This window comes from Gallus gallus, chromosome 2 (genome assembly GCF_016699485.2).
Source record: "Gallus gallus isolate bGalGal1 chromosome 2, bGalGal1.mat.broiler.GRCg7b, whole genome shotgun sequence".
Classification (NCBI taxonomy): Eukaryota; Metazoa; Chordata; class Aves; order Galliformes; family Phasianidae; genus Gallus; species Gallus gallus.
In genome coordinates this window covers 33,560,862-33,583,601 of record NC_052533.1, presented here as the reverse complement: position 1 = coordinate 33,583,601, position 22,740 = coordinate 33,560,862, and the positions used below count along the sequence as shown (strand labels likewise).

Sequence of the window (22,740 nt, the reverse complement as noted above, 5' to 3'; positions counted from 1 at the left end):
CAGATAAAAGATCCAGTGAATGGGTAAATGGTTTAGAAGAGTTATCAAGTATTAAATACTACTGTGAAATAAATGAACTCCAACACGTTACTGGGGATGTGAATTACTTGAACCCACATCTAAACTTTTAGGAAGAAAAGCTTGAAGGGACATTTTCTGCAATTGGTGAGTGCTGTTCAGACTGCTGCAATCATCCAGCTATAGCAGTATTTCATTTTATTAAAACATCTGTCTTTCTGTTCTGCAAATTTTCAAGAAAATTGTAACTGCAAGTGTTAGACAAGTCAGAAAGCTGGAAGCCTATCTTTCAAAATCTCCAAATGGAGAGAAGGAATAGGTACAGCTCTCAATAGTAGGAGAGGGAAGAATATTTGTATAAATCTATGTTTAGAAGTCCTTCAGAAAAGCAGTTCTTCTTGGGGATACTCAGTGGAGCCCAAGAAATACAAGGAAAGAGGCTCTTCCAGACGGCAAATCAAAGAACTCAACAGGGGATCTGACTTAGCTGATATGAATATTCTGAATGCCTTAAATATTTTCTGGGAAATCTATGATTTATAGTGTAGGGTGGTAGCCACACTGCCTAACATCAGACAGGCTTTTTTCATGCTGAATCACTTCTAATCTATTTGATTTTGGATGGCAGTTATGAGCTTCCATGATTTAGGTGCTTTGAAGCATTTTGCTCACAGAGCAACAATTAAGAATTTCATCACTGAAGGGATCACAACATTGTTTCTAAAATCTAAAAAAGGAAGATGCTGACAAAAAAACCCCACAAAACAAAATATATCCTTCTTGCTTGACTGCCAAAAATCTGTTTTAGTTAATGGCTGCCATTAAATTTAATCTGGTCACTAAGAACTAAGCCCCAGTGCTTGCTACCATTATCCAATTTAATGCCAGTGTAATTAAAATCTAATAGTTATTTTCACATTTTCATGCTTTTAATCTAGAAAGCAGAGGTATCCAGAAATTAAAATGGCACAGTCAGGGCTCTGCCCGACTGAGAGACAGCCATTTCTTTGGTAGGAATAAACACATGACATAAGTTAAATCACATCACATTTGCAGAGCTCGTATCTCACTCAGATATATTTTACCATCTAAGTAATGACCAGTTAGTTCCTGGCTAAAAATCAAGACCAGATAATCAGTTGGCATATATGAGAATAGCTTCACTGAAGCAGTTTTATCACCGTGCAGAACGTGACAACATATTTCCTGTCATTTACTTATAGCAATTTAAATAAAAAACAACCAGCAACCCTGCAAGTTGGCAGTCTGGACTCAGTAAAAGCAACCCATGCATTATATGAAAAATCACATGACTGAAATAACTGCAATAATGCCAAAAAATGGCAATAAAAGGGTCACTGTGATTATAGTGAAATATTTCAATTAGAACATTTATATTGAAATAGTGTCAGCACATTCCCTGTTCCAGAAATGCACTCATAAATTGACACGATGCCCATTTATCTGGCTTGTCAAAGGAGCCAGTACATTCCCTGAAAACTTATTAACCTTTAGCAAAATCCAAATCATTGCTTTTGGTAACTGTTATTTTTGACATGCATCTTTTTATCATCTCTCCGACCCTCTGGGACAATCATTCAATTTTCACAGGAAGACCACCTTTAAAATAAGATGTTCACCAAGAACACAGGTAGATTTAAGCTGGACAGTGAGAAGGGTTTCTCCCCTCATTTTGCTTTCCCTTGCTGTAAGTTTTCAACTATGTAGGAGAATATTTGAATTGCACATTCAAAAGATCCTGAATTGCTTCATTTTACAGGTATATTTATTAATGTAAGTAAAATACATGCTGATTACTTAGATTTTTTGGCCACAGTGTCAGTTCTGCACTGGTTCATGTGCTTCAGCTGTTCTGTGGAAGGCAGAAGAGGGATGGTGCACAGTGTTTGTTATGGTAACAGCTTTAGTTCTCTGACTCTGTGTTCAAGAATATGTAGTCCTATATAATATATACAGACCCAGTAAAATTTTTGCTGGACATTATTCCTCAAGTTCTTTAAGCAGATACTGGTCTTTTGGTAAAGAGTATAACAGTTCCTTCTAGTTAGGCTTCTTTTCTTTATGCCTGAGGAGAGCATTCACGTGCAGCCCAGAAAGCCAATCGTATGCTGGGCTGTATCAAAAGATGGGTGGTCAGCAGGGTGAGGGAAGTGATAGCCCCCCTCTGCTCTGCCCTCATGTGGCTGCATCTAAAGTCTTGTGTTCAGCCCTGGGGTCCTGAACATAACAAAGACACGGACATGTTGGAGCAGGTACAGAGGAGGGCCATGAGGATGATCGAAGGAGTGGAGCACCTCTCCCATAGATAGAGACTGAAGGAGTTGGGACTGCTGTTTAGCATGAAGAAAGAAGGCTCTGGGGAGACCTCACTGAAGCCTTCCAGTACCTAAAAGGGACCTACAGGAAATCTGGAGAGGGACTCTTTATCAAGGAATGTAGTGATAAGACATGGCATAAGGACTTTAAACTTAAATAACAGAGTAGGTTAGATGTATGACTGGTGAGGGACTGGCACAGGCTGTCCATAGAAGCTGTGGATGGCCCATCCCTGGATGCACTCAAGGCCAGGTTGGATGAGGCCCCAGGCAGCCTGACCTAGTGTGAAAGGTGTCCTTGCTCACAGCCAGGAGGTTGGAACTAGATTATCTTTAAGGTTTCTTCCAACCCAAACCTTTCCATGATTCTTAGGGCACAAGTGTTTGCATTTGACTATTCAAGGGTAGCAGTAGTTCTAGCCCAGCAACTGACTGTGGCTGCCGTTCAACAGCTTTCCAGGAAACATCTCAGCCTTTGCCACTCAGGCCTGCACTCACATCTCTCTGTATGCAGAAATAGAAGTATTTTTAAAGCTGAACACTGCAGATTCAGAAGCAAGAGGAAGCCCAATAGTTCAGATCAAGCAAGAAAGCCACATGATTTTAAGTTGGTAGCGTATAAAGATCTCAAAATACATTGCTCTCAACACAAGGGCTGCTCAGATACTGGAGACCTCACTGAACTATGCAGCCTACACACAGTTTCAACACTCAGACATCAGAAATGGGATCTACTCTGCAAAGCAGAGCACATGTTAGGACCTGCAGAAGAATAAAAGGTTAGCAAATAATTAGGTCTTTCCTTGACTTCCTTTACAGGTTGCACAGCATTTGCTGCAATATTTGCTTTTATACTATAGTAGAGCATGAAAAACAGGAAAAACACCACCCACCTGCAAAGCATATTAATAATTCCCACAGCTTTCTGATAAAACCCAGAACAATCACAGCTTGTAGGATAAGAAGCAATGCATTCTTTCATGAGTATTTTATCTAAGTGTGCCAGTTACAATCCAGGCCAATTAGATTATTATTTTATATAAGTTATTTTCTAGATATTCCATTATTATTACTTTTTCAAATAGCTTTAATTTACCAATGTCAGACATTACCAAGGCACCCACTTCTCTTCAAATGTTACACAAATACTTCGCAACTCTTTCTATAATACTGTCACCCAGAATTAATGGCACTCTTAGTGCTGCTGTTCTTAAACTTATTAAATTTTGATCTAATTAATAGAGAAGTGCTTAAGTTTTATAATATGCACCTCTATGTTGACAAGGTTCTTATGTCACAAAAACTCCACTTTTCTCCTGAAATCTCAGCAATAAAAGTTACTACCAGTATTTAAAATTGCTAGAAAGCTATTATAAACCATTTCTTCTCAAATGAATATGGTTTATGTATTGTTTCCTTACTCAGGAGGAATGTTAATTGCTTTGTGTAAGTCTGTAATTCTTCCAGGATCTTTATAATACTGCCTGGCACTTCCACAGTTGGTAATGAGTTCTTACAGTATCATATAGCTTCAAACACATTGCACAAAACACTATAAAATTTAAGATATGCTTATGTCTTCTACAACTTAGTTTGATCACAGTAGTGTGGCAGTGCAAAACACCCTCATGCCTGGGCACAGCTGCCAGTATTGCTTTTCAGCTTTTCAGCTTCTAGCTTTGCACTTTCTTCAGAGTAACACTGTGGTCAACGTCACGCCATATTAGGCAAACCCTGCGTTTCTATCATGTTTTAATTGTCAAATCAGAACACATTCAGAACAGTGCTCAGGGGAAGATGGTGGCCTCAGTTGTACCAGTGCTTCTGGTGGCATTGAGTGGGAGAACAGAATTCAGCCACCCATGATGTACAAAGGAAAATGTGACTGCAGCCTGGCTAACGTGTAGATCTTCTATTCTGCAAATTTACAAGAAGCGTAGAACACAAGAATATTGTATGTCCTAATCTCAGAATACACAAAGATTTGCTCAGGTACCACAAATCTGAACAAACCCTCTAATTCATACCACTGAAACACTTAGTGTAAAGTCAATTAATTATGAATAAGGCCATGGCTTTGGCATGAAAATACATATTTCACAGCAGAGGTGCAGAAAAAAGAAGCAGTACTCTTAGCAAAAATTAAACTTTGCAAATATGTTTGCTATGAGCTTAACAGCAGTTAAGAGATAACTGATAATCAGCCTGGAGAAGAGAAGGCTCCGGGAGACCTGATAGTGGCCTTTCAGTATCTAAAGGGGAGCTGTAAGAAAGAAGGGGACAGACTCTTTAGCAGGGTCTGCTGTGATAGGACAAGAGGAAACTCAAAGAGGGGAGATTTAGACTGGATTGAAGGAAGAGGTTTTTTACAATGAGGGTGGTGAGGCACTGGGACAAGTTGCCCAGAGAGGTGGTAGAAGCCCCATCCCTGCAGACATTCAAGGTCATATTGGACAGGGCTCTGAGCAACCTCGTTTAGCTGTAGGTGTCCCTGTTCACTGCAGGGGGGCTGGACTAAATGGCCTTTGAGGGTCCCTTCCAACTCAAATTCCAACAGGAGCTACTCTGTGACAATATTCAATGTGGTATCAGTAAACAGGTACGCTTTCTCTTGTGATTTATACTCTCCAAATGATGAAGTTCAGAAATCACATATCCTCAGTTTTCCTTCTGTGGAATAAAATCAGCAGCTGGTCTTTATGACCCAGCTCTGGCTTCCCTTCTTGGAACAAAGAGCAAATGAGCCAGAATTCCTTTAAGTGCTCAGGCATAATCACAGCCTTTTAAACCAGAAAACCAGCTAATCATACTGCAGAATTACCAAAGATGCCATGTACCCGTGCCCCAGTTCCTAGAGCACATATAAAGTTATGAGTACACCGCCAGGTCAATAGCTATAGGCACACAGAAAATGCTGTGTACCAATTACTTCCTAGTCCTGAAGCTTAGGAGAGCTTTGTTCCTTGATAACGTATCAGTCTTCATCTACCAGAACAAGGTTCAATTATTATTTATTCACATATAATGAACATGCGCATACATGCTGAAAGACTCAAACCTGTCAGCTCAGTTAGACTAGTGACACTCAGGAGCACGGAGAAGGAAGAAGAAAACAAATTCCTGTCGGTCCCTTGGAAAGATTTGGTAAATCTCCAAAGTGATATGCTGCCTTTTTTTCCCCCTAAGCTAAAGAGAATGCTTGGTGCTGAGCAGGAACTGCAAGTCTTACCAGCAGACACCATCCTGCAGACCTACTTCTGTTTGGAAAATAGGAAATTTGGGTGAAAGGATGAGCAAGCACTCATCTCCAACACCACTACAGCTATGATAGATATTTATTCTTGTAAAGAGAACAACAGGTGAGAAAGATCATCTTTAAAGATCTTTCTGCTTTTCCTCTATGTTTGTTACATCATAAAGGAGAGCCTGTCAGAACTTGTCAGATCACTCTCACAGCTAAACCTCCCAGATATAAACCTTCTTGAGAATCTAGGGGCCAAGGCTGCTACCAGTCTGCAGGTTTATTTGGCAACACCACAGGTTTGTAACTAATGGTCAAGCGTGCTGCCCTACAAGCCACCCTTTTGAAGGTACACTTTTGCCAAGTTTTTGCTTCATTTCATCAATATTATTTGATGCTCAGAGAGAGAGAGTGAGCAACAGTAATAGTTTTGTGCACCAGGCACTATAAAAATATTCTACAGCTATAGAATATATGTTTATTTTAAAGTTTTACTTCTTGGGTTTGTTATTTTCAGGGATAGTTGAAGACAAACCAAGTTGAGAGAGCTGATGAAAGCAGAAAATAGACCTGAATATTAAAAAGAAACACCTCTCATAAGGCAAGTACAGTGAGACTTAAAATCAATTTGTAAGATAAAAGCTCCAAACCACTTACTATTGCCATCTGATAGCATCATTCAATATAGCTTGAAATTCATTAATATGCTAGGTAATGTAAGTACCGTGCGTGTATACAGAATTAATTCTATTAATTTCTACATTAGGAAAATCTACTGAAAGAGGAGGAGAATAATTATAAGGCAGTCTTACCCATCTGTGGAAAAGGCATAGCAAAACCCATCTAAACCTCAGAAGAATAATTATCCCATGAGACTCACACCTCCTGGGAGTGCCCATTATTGTGTTAGGAGAACATAAAACTGACAGCTATTCAGAAAAAGCTCTGCAACAATTTCTGCTTAGCTCTGCTGCTAATCTTACTTTGTCATCTTTTCAGAACATCTGCAAGCTTCCAGCTAACTTACCCATATTATATTTTATTTTTACAAGTTAGCAATAAATGCTTCTTTTACAGCATATAATTTGTGTAACAGACTGAATGTTTGAGAAATGCTTATGCATCTTAAATAAAAGGCTATTCAAATTTAAATGGTTTTATAGAGTAATAATATTTAATTTAGTTCTGCCGAGTAGCTGCTGACTGCTTAGTCAGATTAGGTAGAACTCCAAATGAGGCAAAAAGCAAAGCACCTTATTATCATTAAGTATTCCCATCGTGGTAGTGCTTGGAACCCAAAATCAGGTTTGGTGTCAAGTCCAACTGCTAACAAGCACAGTTTAAAAATAAAACACAGCAGTTGCTGACCTAGAAGTGCTTGTGATTACAGCGTGCATCCAGCAGATACAAGGAAAAGGGATGGAAAAGCAAAAGGGTAACAGGAGGGTTATCCGTGTCAGAGCAGTAAGCACCAGTGCAGCCTCCCCTAACTATAAAGAAAGTAGTTTCATCTGACTACAACACAGAGATAGCCAGAAAACAGCAGAAGATGGAGTTAAAAACAAAAACAAAACAAAACAAAAAAGAATCATGGGGCACCAAACACGCAAGGGATAACTTCACATGATTTATTATTACATTAGGAAGCTTTGCATATAAACGTTAAGAAAAATGGTGAAGATTTAGTTCCCTCTGAGAGCGTGAGAAAAAACAACCTCAATACATTTACAATACATTTTTTATTGAAGTGACACATCACATAAATAATACAATTATTCTGGATCAAGCTTTTGTAATAACTTATTTTTCCTGAAATGTGAATTATTCACAAGCAAACTGCAGCTCACTGAGATCATACCCTTCTCTGCTTAAGGCGCACCAGAGAATAGCACCTGGCTACTGTATTTTCAGCCTGTACCCCATTGCCTGGAAGTCTGATTTCAGTGCATCATTTTATCGAATGCCAGTCAATTTACTTATACTGCTGCTTCACGAAGTCTAGTTTGAAATCCCCAAACAGTAAACCTTTTCAACAGAAATGCTTCTTTCATTTACGTATTCTGAAAACCAATTTATTGTCTAGAATGGCTACATTTCTTCCCAGCTTCTTACTCATTAGGGTCCAAAAATCAGTCCCCACTGGAATGAGCAGATTTGAAAGCAGTCGTGTATATCTGATGAGGAAGACAAGGCACACTGTTGGTGCCATTGGACAGTGCAATTCAGGAGAATGCCAAGTCCTGCCACAGAGAATTTACGATGACGTAACAGTTGGCTAAAGAGATATGTGAAACATGGGCTTCCAGCAACAAAAAAGCTTCATGCACAAAAGAGCTAAGGAGAAAGATCAAGGTGATGTGGTGCTTCGCGATCATTAGCTTCAAAGCAGGCCTCCTCCAGAAGCACATTACAGACACCTTTAATAAAGCAGGAGATGCCAACGCTAATCTCAGAAGACTCACCTGAAAATACTCCAGTGGTATTATAACAACATAAGAGACCACTGATTAGGTGCCAAAGTGGTTTGATGCCAGATCTGAAGAAAGCTTTTATAGCTCCTATAATTCCTCCTAAAACAGATTTGACTTGAAGTTGCAGTGTCCTGCCAAATACGGGTCTCAGAGGTGTGCCCTGACTGCTGCTGTACAGCAGTATTAGCCAAGCAGACACGCTACTTTTGCATATCCTAGACCAGTGTGCTACATTCCTGCAACACTTCCTGTTAACTGGCCACTCTCTGGTTTTTCCTTTACAGTCCAGAACTTGTGACACTGAAAAGGCAGCTGATTTTTGCATACAGAAGTATTTTCCTGTGTAAGAATTTACATGAACCACTGAGGTAATCAAGATTAACACATCCCACAGAACTACAGAAGTATACTCCACAAACTATCCACCAGCTGAACAAAGACTATGCTGATAACTAATATAAATATATAATCTGATGAATAAACCCTGCTATCTCTCTTTAAAAACTAAGCTAAAAAACAACAAAAATGCCAGGCTAGAGGCAGTATGACATACTAATTCAAATCTTGTTAAGTCCAATTCCTCCATAAATGTTTGAAAGATAATCTCATGTCAGAACTGATATCTGTATCTTTACCTATAACAAAAGTAAAACACGGTAGCTGTGACCAAAGACCAGCAGTACATAAACAGGTTATAAAACAGATGAATTATTGTTGATTCATCTTCATTTAGCTGAAAAAGTTCATTGAAGACCATCTTTTTTTTCTGAATATGTTCATACATATTTACCAGCACAGTAGATGGACATGTCTCTGTGCAATCACTGAGGTTCAGTTCTTATTTTTGCAAGCGTGGCCTTTGGACATCATCTCACACACTCCCCACTACTCTTGACTTGCAATCACTCCAGATTTAGTGGATTTTTTTGTAACAATACATATGGAACAACAGATATTTTGTCTTTCCACTGACTTCAAAATTAAATCGAGTATTCTTACCAGCTTTTCATTTTATTTTGTATCCATCAATTTTTAAACTTGTCAAAAATACTTTTTATAGAGTTTCACAGGCCCAAATAGACAAAGAAAAAGAAAAAAGCTGGACATGAGACTGCAGTGTGTTACTGCAGCCCAAAAGGCCTGGGGCCCCGAGTACAGGAAGGACGCAAAAACTGTTGGAGCAGCTCCAGAAGAGGGCCAGGAAGATGATGAAAGGAGCATCTCTCCTATGGAGAAAGGCTGAAGGAATTGTGCTTGTTTAGCTTGGAGAAGAGAAGGCACTGGGGAGACCTCACTGTGGCCTTCCAGCACTTGAAGGGATCCTACAAGCAGGACGGGGACCAATTTTTCATATAGTTGGATAATGACAGGACAATGGGGAATGGCTTCAAACTAAAAAAGGGGAGATTTAGGTTGGATGTTAGGAATACATTTTTCACTCAGAGGGTGGTGAAGCACTGGCACAGGCTGCACAGAGAAGCTATGGATGCTCCATCTCTGGAGGCATTCAAGGCCAGGTTGTGTGGAATCCTGGGCAGCCTGATCTGATGGCTGGCAACCCTGCCCACAGCAGGGAGGTCAGAACTAGATGATCTTCAAGGTCCCTTCCAATCTAAGCCATTCTGTGATTCCAGCCTCTCTGAGGCAGACAGCTTTGCTGGGGAGCTACCTTGCACTGAGTCCTCAGTTTAAACCTGGCCTTTAAATATTGCAGTAAAATAAGAAACAAATACTTCTGCTACCACGAATACTAGAGTATACTTCAAAAACAAGACATTGGCACTAAGCAAGGATAGGGCAGTAAGAGAGGAAGATAAAAGCAAGTCTCACCTTTAGTGCAAAGTTCAGCAGAGTAAATATTTTGAATCCAACACCAATAGTATGGCAGAGCTGCAGTGCTTCATCAGGGGCACAGAAATCAATTTCAGCTGCCAAGTGTCACTGGAGACCGATATGGGCAAGAAAACTGCTGTTGCATTATGAGCCAAAATGTATCTCAGGAGCTTTCCTTCCTCAATTCCAAACTGTGATGCCTGCAGCTTGATGCGGAACCAGCAGCAGCAGGCCGGCTCCCAGCCAGATCCCCAGCCTTACAGGAGCACATGCCTTTTTTCTCCTCTTCCATTTCAGCCCCTCCTATACCGTGGCAGAGAAAAGAAGTTGCAGGGTGTAGAAGTGGAAGAAAAATCAAGAAAGAGCTGGAGTGGTTGCACTCATCTCAAATGTGGTGGCTTCCTACCTGCTAAGGGCACCACAGATGGCAGAGCAGGAGACGAAGGACAATAGGAAGATGGCCTGCCTCAATTTCCTGCCCTTAGCACAGCCCTGTGAGAAAAGCTTCTGGGGCAGCTGCAGCAGCAGCACATACATTTGCTGCATCATGGCCGTTGTCTACCAGCCCAAGGCTTTCATGTGGTTTCTGATCTCTCACACTACTCTTTCTGGACAAGAAAGGAGCAGCTCGGTTCAGACAAACCTGCTGCTAAGTGCTTGTCTCAGCTGCTGCTTATTTATTTATTTACCTGGAGCAACAGGAGCAGGCCTCAGTGGTCATCATGGCCTCTCCACCTTCTCCTGTAAGTGCTTCTGCAGGCTGGGCTATTCCCACATCACCACCAGCTACCCACGGCCTCACATCCTGACTGCCAAGGTGGGTATTTTCCACCAGTGCCTTCGCCACATCAAGGGGTTATTATCACTCTGAGTGCTCTTTTCATTAGCCAAACATTTCTCTCCACTCTTTTAGCTGAAACCGCCACTTCTACTTAATGGAATAGCAATTACTTGAAATACTTGGCTTTTTTGCTGCAATGCATCACTCTTTCAAAGAGTGATAAGCTAATAAAAATTGTATGCTAACATAATCTATAAAATATCTCTGATTTTTAAACTAAACCAAAATTTACTGGCTTCGGCTGTGCAATACTGATTTACCCAATGAATATTAATGAACTAACTTAGGTAGCAGTCTCATGCCGCTGGGGAACTAAATCAGGGTCGAAAAGCACATGCAGCGCTGCACTGGAAGCAGTCTCTGTTTTCACTTTCAATAGAATCTCAATTGTACTCAGAGCTAAGTGCAGCTCCAGACCGAAAAGTAAACGACATGATATTTCTTTTGCTATGTGGCAGCTCTCAAATACCATAAAATATTCCTTCAGCCCCCTAGTAAATGAATTAATTGGCAGTCCTGCAGACAAAAATCCCTACTTCTTTTACTTCTTCTAAAGCATGATTACCAATTATGGGATGCTGGCAGAACAAATTATGCTCTCAGTTATATCTCTGCAACCCACCTCACTCCTGCTTATGCTCTTAATCCTTACCCAGCTCCACTAAAAATGCAAATCTTTCCAATTATGACTGTGGGGATAATGGTACAACATCACGGCGGTAAAAATGCCACTTTTCCTCAACAGTGCTTAAACTCTAAGCCTTGAACTGGCATGGATAAACATAAATTAGCTGCAATGTTTAAATGTTTAAATCAGTGTTGAGCAACCACCACCAAAAAACAAGCCAGCAAACAGCACTGCCAGATGCCATAGAGTGCTACACCCATCCATTTCATCTGAAAAAGGAAGTTGATGCAATGCAAGATGACATGAGAAAGTGATGATTGATTTAGTTCCTCATGGATAACTGAGTACTCCCCAACTCCACCAAGGAACGGATAAGCACAGGAAGTAACTGAATTACTAAGACAAAAGCTGCCAGCAAACAAACAAAAAATAATAATTTTAGCATGATGGAGCAGACAAAGTTAGCCAGGAAAAAAACAAATCACAAATAGCTGCATAGTTGAGGGGTCTCTTCTGATTTCAAGTACTGTACTCTGTTCTTTTTTTTTCCCCTGTTCAGGTTGGAAAGGCCATTTCTGCCTTGCCCTATTCTAAAACTTATTGTTATATATCCAATTCCAGCTCTATTCATTATTCATTTACGGATTTGGTATTTTACCTTGTAAACAAGCTGTTATTGAAAATCTTTTGAGAAGTGTCTCTGGTGACCTTTGCTATGTCTTCTTATAAGAAACATAATTTTGGAATACAATTGTGCAGCAGACCTTACACATTGATGTCACACTGGGTAAACTGAATTAAGGTCAAGGTCAACTGCTTTTTTTGTTATATTCTGATAGGGGAAACTAGCTCAGGAATAAGACATGCAGCTTAAGTAAGAAATACAATTAATGAAATTATGGATATTTATTACTACATAATGGAAAATGCAGATATGCTATTCCCAACAACATTTGCTTAAGAAAAGAGTTTTAGAGCCATCAGTCGAGCTGGAGGAGGCTCCTTGCCACATTACAACACCAGAGCTGCATCCTAACTCACTCACTCTACAGTGCTTTGGAGCCCACAGCATATATCAGTATCCACACTGAATAACCAAAGGAAAAGTTTATGGATGCATCATTTTTTTGTAACCCTGAAATACAAAGTATAGCCAGCTGCTATTATTTTGTCTCTGAAGTAAAAAATGTACAGACTGTAGACAGGCTCACTTCCTATATTTCAATTTAATGGCACTTTAACTCCACCAAAATCAAGAGCAGTAACACTGTAGTATAACTGAAAAAGTATTATGTTGAACCAGAGCAATTCTTTAGAACAACATGGCCATTTATGCTAGTATCCTAGTATAATAGATATCTATAACAGAGTGTGTTGAGAAATAAATTAGTCATACTGTAAATAGCCATCAGGGACACGGAAAGTAATAGTTTCTCATGATCTGCTATATGTGTACAAAAGCAGGTGACTGAAATGATGTAAATAGTAAGATGGTATCATTAACAGGCACTCCTCTGCCCTGGAGGGAATGCAACAGGAACACTGCCTGTGCACTTCCAGCTTCTGTGTGCTTTAATGAACACCCACGCTGCAAATACACAGCCTTTTTAACTAGCCAACTTCTACTTGAAAAGGCAAGAAAGAAGACATAAATGCATCGCTCTGTCAATGGGGGTTGAAACCATGAAGGTCGAAGTCCAGCTACAGTTAAATTAGTCAGATATGTATAGGGAAACTAGAGAGGCTTCTACAATGTCAGTACAAAAGGAAAGTCAGAAAAATGTGGGCCCTGATGAATTGGGTAGACACTCCATTGACAGGAAATATAGAAAAACCTGCTGCTAGACCTCTGAGTGTACCACTACAGCATGGGAAGAGGCTGGCAGGGGAAGTGACTGGTTAGAGATTCACCAACAAAACTACCTGTATTTATTCACATAGCTGAGAATGGATGGGGTTCATTCAAGGTGTTGAAATGGTTGGCTGATGTGACTGTGTTGTCATTATCCATGAAAAATGCACATGATCTGGGTAAGTCCCCAGCAACCAGAAAGTGCTGATGATATGCAGAGTTTAAGAAAAGCAATAAGGACCAAGAGAATAACAGGCTGGTTACTGTCCCTGGACAGGGCAGAGAATGTGTTCCTTGGAGTTCACTACCAGACATGTGAAGGACAAGAAGGTAATCCAAAACTGTCAACACAAGCATAGAATGCTTGATTAATCTGCTTACTTTCTATGACAAAACATCCTGCTCTGTGGATGAAGAGAGAAAGATATACCTTGACTTATTAAGGCTCTTGAACTGCCCCCTCATACTCATCTGGGAGCTAAGGAAGTAAGGGCTAGAAGAACAAACACATTGGTCAGTTGAGAATTGGTCAGTCTTCCAGTCCTGCAAGAGGGACTGTCAATTTATTTACAACTGTTTCACAGCTGGTAATAAGCAGAGTAACCCATCATCAGCAGTGGGCTGATACTGTTCAGTATCTTCAATTTGAGTGATAAGATAGACTCCTTATCAACATTTGGCACAACAGTAAATTACTGTTTGGCTTAAATTTTCCTTGAGAGATTCAATTCAAAAAGAGCTGGATTAGCTGAGAGTTAGGCCAGGTTGAACTTCATGAAGTTCAACAAGTGCAAAGCTTGGTGGCTGGAGAAGGCTAACTCCAGAGAGTGATTGCCTGGTTGAGAAGCAGCCATGTTGGACAGACCTTGGGGTCATGGCAGACTCCAAATTGAACACGAACTGACAACATGCTTACTTCATGAATAATACAGAGCATATGTTAACCGCAGCGAGAGCTTAAAAGAGCTAGGCTTTGTTCGTGTGGCAAAGAGGAAGCAAAGGGTAATCTAATAGCAGCCTATGATTGCTTAAACATCAGCTGAAGTGATGGTAGGGTCAGACTCTCCTAGGTAGTAGCAAGTGATGCAACAAGTGGCAACCATAACAGACTTGGATAGCTCGGACTGGACAAACAACTTTAAACAAAATTCAATAGCATGGTAGCAGCAGAGAAAGCTGCCCAGAGAGGCAGTGCAATTCCTATTCCTGAAGGTGTTCAAGACTAAGCTGGACAAAGCCATGGTCTGCCTGATACACTGCTGGCCACAGATTTCATTTGAGACCTACTGAAGTCCCTTCCAAGCAAGTTTTCTATGATTCTATGAAAGAAGCATTAACAAGCTTCCCTGCCCAGCCCTCTTGCCAGATACCCCTGCTCCCCAAAGTGTAGCAAGTACCATGTTTTTTAAGGCTGCATAAAGTAACCATGCACATTTTGATTGGAACAAGGTCAGGAAACAACGTACACAAGCATATCTCTGGGAAAATCTGTGAGAACAGATACTTCCAGCAAGACAGCAATGATAAGCAATTGAGGATGGGCTGGAAAAAAAACCCGGCAATCACATTTCAGCATTGGCAACAGCTGCTGTAGAAGTAGCTGCACTCTTCTTAGCTTCTGCCAAGATTACACCCTGAGAACACCAATATCTCTTTAGCCTACTTACTTTACACCAGTCAGTCTACAAATAATTCCATAAAGGTTTATCTTGTCTTCTTTTTTTTTTTCCCCCTAATTTCCAATCATATGGGCTGGTCTAGCTCACTGATACACAGTACATTTCTCAAACAGTGAAACTTATCATATCTGGAGTTCAAAGTTTATCACTTTTCCAACTAAGCTGAATACAGCCTTAAAATCTCAGCCAAAAGTCTCCAATAAAAGCAGATTAGAAGCTGATTAACAAGATCCATTCAATTAGCTCATTAGTCAAGATCCAGTGCCCATCGTTACACAGACTGCAAAGCAAATTAAATGGTGTCATGATGGTGGATGAAGAGGTAAGCACAGACTAAAGTCCTTATTAGATTCTGGTGGCTTGGCACTGGTAGAGATACTACAGAATCAAAAGCCATAAAGAATAAGACAGGGCTACCTTAGGATGAAGTGCTTGACATATTCTTTGCAAAGAAAATCATATCAGCATTTTCTTCTGCATGAATCTGCCATGGGTCTGACTGGTATGTAATTTATACTTAAAATCATTATATTAATCTGATCCAATCTCTACCACATTTAAGACATACTGGTGCACTGAGACATTTGGAATTAAACCCACTGTTTACTGGAAAGCAGCTGAGATAAACTGGCTTGGCTTCTCCATCATGGCTATGACTGTCCAAAGCTTGAACAGAGGAAATATGTGTATATGGATTTATCTCAACTTGTGAGTCTAGTCTCAGGCAATTTATGCTACTTTAATAATCAGTCTGGAGAGATACTGGAGCAGTGGTGTATAACAACAAAACAACAAACTTTTGGAAGGAAAATTAATACGAAGTCAAGAATTTCTCATCCAAAGTTATGAAGAGGTCCTGAATGCGCCCATACACAAAGGAGATGCACAACACATACATGCATATTCACAGACTTCATCTACACAGCTCAGAGCAAGGTTACACTTCCAATCATCTCAAATTGAAATACTATTGCCCAAACAAATTAAGAGAATGTTGTTAGAGAAAAGATCTCGTGGGATTAATTTCAATCCCCGTCTGAATGCGCGCACATCAAGCTGATTTCAGCAGAGTGCAAAATTTGCCCCTCAAGAGTTTTTATTTATGTGAAATCTCCGTAGTAAAATTAATTTCCAGTCCACAACATAAATTTTTGCTACATACTTTGCTATTGCTACATAGGAAAAGTTCCTTTTCCTGCCGGCAGTATGTGACCTTAGAAACGTTGAGTACCTCACATAAAGAACCCCTCCCAAAGCCTCCTACAATTTCGCCCTTCTGTGTCTTTTATAAACTCAATGTTGGCTGCTGTGTACCTCTGTTCAAGAAGTAGCTGTAACTGTACTTATTTCAACTAAGAATACTTTCGAACCCTTTAAAACAAAGGTAGGAAACGGTAACAGGACTGTAAATAATTAAAATGATTTCTTTTGACACAGAGACAGGAAATCACTGTTTTAGTTTCTAAATCCTGGGTTTAAGAAGCTTCCTTCATAAGGAACATTTGAGAGACATTCATTTGGCTTATTTCAAAGGCATCTGCATATGATAAACAAACATTAAGTGAAAACTGAAGACCTACTTAATTGTTGGTTTCTTTTTACACCAAACCTCAGGAAACTGATATTTAAACACCAGCCTTGATGTGATTTACTCTCTGGTAGGCATGCAATAATAACACACACCCTTAAATTATAGGCTACAATAGTACAACTGAGAAGCTGCAGTTTTAAAGTTGCAGTTCTTAATGTAGGTTTGTGGGTGGGGTTTTTTTTGTGTGTGTTTCTTTATATTGTTTGTTTTTTGTTTTGCCTATTCCAGTTAGATCTGGAGGGTCAAATTTTCCAGAAACAAATGCAGGCTTCTCCATCAAAGGAAGACAAACATTCCTGAGCTATTATATAGAGACATCTGTTTGGTTACGCTTATTTGAACCACGTTAACATCACTTCAAAATTTAAAGCCTGTCTTCTTGAAACATCTCTGCAGACCACCAGCATCACTTACGCTGTCACTGGCAAGAGGACTCCTTTTTAATCAAATGTGTTATATGAGGAGAGTTTTAGTAGTTGAGCAGTTAAGGTTAGAGCTTCTTACATTGCTGTATGTTCCAGATAATCTCCAATTGCGTAAATCACACTTAATAGTTTGTAATCCTCATTCCTTCTTTAATTCCTACTAATATTCTTTAAAGTATTTTGTTTTCCTGCCTGCATATCTTTTTGGGAAAACCACCTGTTGAGCTGTGATCTGTTATTAGAAATACCACCATTTGAAGCTCGACACTGACATAAGTACTTTTAGCTTCAGAATTACATGCATTTTCAGGACTTGCTAAGTTATTCTTCCTAGATAAAGTACTTCTAAGCTTTCCTAATGATTTCTTTGAGGGAAGCAAGATAGATCTACCTTTAACTATGGATATAAAACACTACTTCCTTAATTTGATCTGTTCACCTTCTTTTCTGAAGAAATCAGTATTATTTTCTGCTATTTATTATTTATGCTGGGTTTGTATTATTACAACTGTTATAAGAAGCCAGTAAAAAGAAAGTCAAGTATCATAGTTTATGGAAGACACTGCAGCTGAAGCAAAGTCAGTTTTATCTGACTTTCTTAACAGGGAAATCAGTCATCCTTAAGAGCAGACTATTTCTAGGTGCACACACATGCACACAAGCTCTCACCATCTTCTTAAGATTTCCCCTAGGAGAAAGACTGAAAAGTCAATGTTCCTTTAGTGGACACACATGACAGAGAAAACTAAAAAAGCTGTCATTAAACACTGGTTACTAATACCGGTTTTGATATCAGAACGTATTTCCTCATATGAACAGAACTGTGACAGCACTTAAGTTTTACTTTTTCCTCTCCCATAATACTCATTTAGTGCAGATTTTCTTATCTCTGTTTCCAGGCCTGAAAAAGGTCAGGCTGCCCTCACAAAGATGACTCCAGACAGTAACTAGTAACCACCACACCACCCATCAGATCCCGTAAGGGCACTATCAAACCGCAGCCTTTCCCCAGACTTGGTATCTTGGGCTGTATTTGTGACACAGCCTTCACTGAGTTTCCAAATGGAATACTTCAGAGAAAAAAGAACTGCTAGCTTGCAACTCACCCCACTAAGTCAGGGAGAAAAAACAAAAGGAAATACGTAAGTCTTGAAAAGCCATTTACCTCCCAAAGCCCCTCTAATGACAGGGAATGGGGAAGGAAACAGAAGATCATTCTCACGCCTGATCCAAACTTAGCTTTAAATAGTAGGATGGCAGAAATGACAACAATGACATGCTGCTTCACTTGGCAGAGTAAAACAGCAAATAAAAAAATTAAATACTAGAGCACTATACCTAATCTTGCATCAAACCCTGCATATTACTGACAATTCCTTTCTTTCAGACTCACCCAGTATTTCTCCATGTGTCTGTTCCATTAAATAGAACAGACTTCTTGTCTTTTTTTTTGTACAGACCAACGTGCAAGGAGTACAGGTCAAAAGGTTGAATAGATTTCATTAAAAAAACGCCAAGGTATATGGTCTGGAATGTATAAATTCACAAATTACCCCAATCCCAATAGATCCTTTTCAGATCTGAGTACAGCTAAACGTGAGGATACTTAGCACTTAACTAGAACCAAATTTGCGTATAAAACCGCTTTTAATTACAGCATTCAGATTCTTCTGAAGAGGGTCCTAATCACCAGACGATTGGTATGCCAAGCTACCTCCTCCTTCCAGCAGGCATCAGCTGTGCTGCCTCACTGACCTTTCCTAGCAGCTCCCTTCCAAGGAACAAAAAGGCCATACAGAAGCAAAAGGAAACTACAGAAAAAAGTATTAAACTATATTTTAAAAATCACTCTGAAAACTGAATGGCAAAAAGGCTCCCTAACTCCTAGAAACAGTACAGTAACTTTCACCAATTAACACCCTAAAGTCCAATAATCCTTGTTGAAAACTTCCTTCAGAGAAAAATAAGCTCTGAATACATACTGACATTTTAAGAAGTTCTTGCAGTCATCCCACCAATCATCAAAGATTAATAGTCTAACACTAGCTATTTGAGAAAGCCACACACAAATGCTCTCCCTTTCATTATGTGTTTGCTGTGAAGCACTATTGCACCTAAAAACACATTGTGCTGGAGGGCTGTCCAGATTCATCTTAGTATTCTGTGTCACCTTCCAAACTTCGCAAAAATCTTTTGGTCATGAAACCACAACAGAGCATCACTCCCATTATATAACACAGGTATGTTTAATGCACTTTTCCATTGCAGTACGCAGCAAAGGAAGAAGTGGTAAAAATCAAAGGTCAGTTTTTAAATGTCTAAGCAACGGAATGGATAGTTGTTTAGTTCCCTCTTCAGTTGGTGAGAGTCAGTCCAAGATCTCTCTGCATCCTAAGGACCAGAGACTTTGAAAAGCCATGGTGATCCTCCAGGCCAACAGAGATTGAATATGGTTTCAAGCTACAAAAGTTGCACTTGAATTCCAGCTTTGAACATCTCAATACTTCTGTCAGTTAAATGGTGCCTCAGCTGCTTTTTCAAGATTGAAAGCAGAATTTATAACTTCTGAATGTGAGAAAGGCCACAGGAAAGATTGAAGAGTTAGGTTTGGTAAATTTAAGAGCAGTATGTACTGCATCTTGCCCAGATGGCAGTTAAGGGATCATCAAGGGAGGAGGCAATGTTATGGTTAGGGCAAGCATGGGAGCCTGCTCTGAGGCAAGGGAGCACTGAAGACCACAGGAATTGTAGCTGCAGATATGGTAGTAAAGCACATGGAGAGGAGATGAAGTAATGCTGAGCAGTAGGTTATGTTATAAACCCATAGGAAACTCAGTTCTGCTCATGGAAAAACTTGTTCTGGATCAGGGTGATTGCTCAATCAAGGAAGTATTATATTCATCCTCTTAGGTGTCAGACTTTACCAGCATAACTGTACATGGAGCCAAAGACTTCATTCATTGTCCCTTTATTCCTGCAAATGTGAATCATCTCAGCCTTTGCATATTCATGCCTAAGCCTGCAATTAACCTGCCAGCCATGTTACTCATTGTTAGAAATTGCTGGGTTCCTTCCTTATTATTTATTTATTTTTGCTCAGGCAACGAAGATACGGTAAATACACATAAGTTTAAATGGTATTCTATACACTGTTTGGCCTACGCCTGATTACTAAGTGTGTCTCTTATCACACTCAGATACCAAGTCAACATCCTATGACAGCTTATCTGAATCAGATAATAAAGGATGTTTAAGAATTAATTAAAGCTTGGAAACAAATAAAAGGAAAAGTAACACGCAAATCTTTCAACAAGAAGCTTGTGTTAGAAAGAATGTCTGTTTACCTAACAAAATATATGTATATACTTGTGTTTGAGTATCAAATATTAAAAAATGAGATTGTCCTTTCTCCTAGATCTGTCTTCATCAGGACAGCACAAAATATTCTAAATGCAGGGGGCCTGCTTTGCAGGGGGGCTGTACTTGATGATCTCTGGAGGTCCATTCCATCCCCTACAATTCTGTGATTCACATTTCTAAAATAGTAAGGACTCTGCACTGTAAATCTGAGGGTAGCTGGCACTCTGGCCATGTTTTCAGTAGATTAGATTCTGAATACTAACTTTTCAGCTTTAGAAACTTCCAGAAAAACTCTTAGAGCACCAAGCTGCTCACCTGAAACTAGGGCATATTATTGACCAGTTCTTATGTCACTTCTCTATCTCAAGTTTTCATCTCTTTTTTGTCAAGGTGCTCAACATACTTTCAGTTCCATGCATGAGTTCTCCATTGCATGCTAGTGTCCCTAAAAGTTCAATTGCCCAGTTATTCTTGATACTCACACCACAGAACTCCTGCAGGCTTGCCAACTGCCTCATTTTGGATTCTCCTCCACGCTATCAAAGTATGATCAATTGTAGTCTTCCAAATCTATTTTGTATTTGGCTTTGATTCTTTTTCAGCTTTGCATTTCATACATTTTGAATGACTGGGGATGCTCTCTACCATTGAAGACACTTGAAGACATGTGATTTGAAAGTTAAAGATAAGGTAACACCATTCTCTTACACCATCAACGAACACCGTGTCTACAGCCCTAACAACATTCTCATAAATGTGATTGCTACGTACAGTAGAAAGAACTTGAATAGCTATGTTACATACAGACTAATATTAAGATGTTACAGACTGAAAACAAAGAGCAGCTTCAAACAACTGCACTGCCAGAGGTAAAAAAGGCAAAGGGAGGCTCCTCTTGTGCCTAAGACGCTTTGAAGCTAGTAGCGTTACAGGCAGGTCTAGACAAGTATCAAGCCCACGAAGTAAACAAAAACCATGTAGGTAAAACTTGCGACTATCAGCCCTGAAACAATTATTTCATTGTTGATATGCTCCACTGCTTTCAGAATCAAGCCTCCTATTAGAAAAAATCCTCATGTACAGTGTAAACCAAAAACACAGGGAGCATGTGAATGAATCGCAACTGACTGTGCCAGGTTGGTTATTTCACAATACCTTACACTTCTGATGCCTCACAGTCATATAGCAATGCCCTGCTTCCTTCTAATAGGCATCAGAGAACAAATTATATACTCAAATGTAAGTGAATGTTGCACGGGGATGGGAACTAGAAGTCAGTCTACTACAAAAAACATTCCCATCACCGCACAGAAAGTGTGGGAAACAAAAACTTCACTCCTGCAGTAAAACTACATGAAGGCGTAAACCAGAATGCATGACTCAGTTTTGCTGATTATTTAAAATTGATTACTCAGATTGTATATTTTAAAATGGGAATTAAATATTTTTTCCCACTCTAACTGTCCAGTAACAAGAATTACTTCATAGTGACTGGGGATTTGTTATGATCTTGGCATCCTGTGCAAGACAGCCATAATAGTTAGACCGTTAAGGCTTCATATATCCCAAAATAATAAGCAATAACAACAGTAAATCATCCCTGAACACAGAATGGGGCTGGGCCATACAGTTCTGTTATTATTGAATTCACCATGCTCAAGCTGAGGCATTCACTCTGAGATGGGGAACCAAGCAACCACACTCTGTTCAGCCTTTGGAAACAAAGGCTGAGAGGGGACCTGATAAGTGTTTATAAATATCTAAGGGGAGGTGAGAGGGAAATGGATGAGGCCAGGTTGTTCTCAGTGGTGTGTAGCAACAGGACAAGGAGTAAAGGTCTAAAAATTGAACACAGGAAGCTCCATACTAACGTGCTAGAGAACTTCCTTATGGTAAGGTTGACAGAGCACTGGAACAGGTTGCCCAAGAGTCTCTTTCTATGGAGATACTCAAGACCTGTCTGGACACCAACCTGTGCAACCTATTGTATGGGATTTGGTTTAGCAGGGGGGTTGGACTCGATCTCTTGAGGTTCCTTCCAACCCTTGCAATTCCGTGAACTACTGATTTCTTCCTGTTCAATTTTTAAGCACAGAATGTTCACAGTGAAGTAACTTACCCCAACATGCACAGTACAATATGTGAGGAATTCTTCAGAAAGTTTTAGTTTTGCACTAACAGCCCCTTCCCACTGAAAATGATGTTAATATTGAAGTTGATTATACCACCTTCATTCTGTAAGTTGTTTGTCTGAACTTACAGAATAAATATGCGTAACAAAAAAACCAAAAACAACAACAAAATCACTTTCCAGAGTATGCAAATACATATGTTACTGTATAAAACATTCAGGTCTCATGAATTAAAACAAAGACATCCAGTTTTAACAGGTCCCAAAAGACAGTCTTCAGAAAGAATCTTTCTATTTTGAAATAGAAAAGTGCTCTATGCCTTTTCTCATTTCC

The 22,740-nt window shown here is 39.7% G+C and overlaps 1 protein-coding gene across 3 annotated transcripts in view; it reads right to left on the bottom strand.

The window, feature by feature from the left end:
• CHN2 (chimerin 2) overlaps nucleotides 1-22,740 on the bottom strand; it is a 162,103-nt gene that overhangs the window by 102,938 nt on the left and 36,425 nt on the right. Inside the window, exon 1 of one of the 3 annotated variants that reach the window (XM_040692943.1) lies at nucleotides 5,584-5,611. The exons of the other annotated variants lie outside the window; for them this stretch is intronic. Within the exon in view, the coding sequence (XP_040548877.1) occupies nucleotides 5,584-5,596 (13 nt within the window). The 5' untranslated portion in view covers nucleotides 5,597-5,611. Of the gene's footprint in view, nucleotides 1-5,583; nucleotides 5,612-22,740 lie in introns of those variants that run through there. 3 annotated transcript variants of the gene reach the window in all.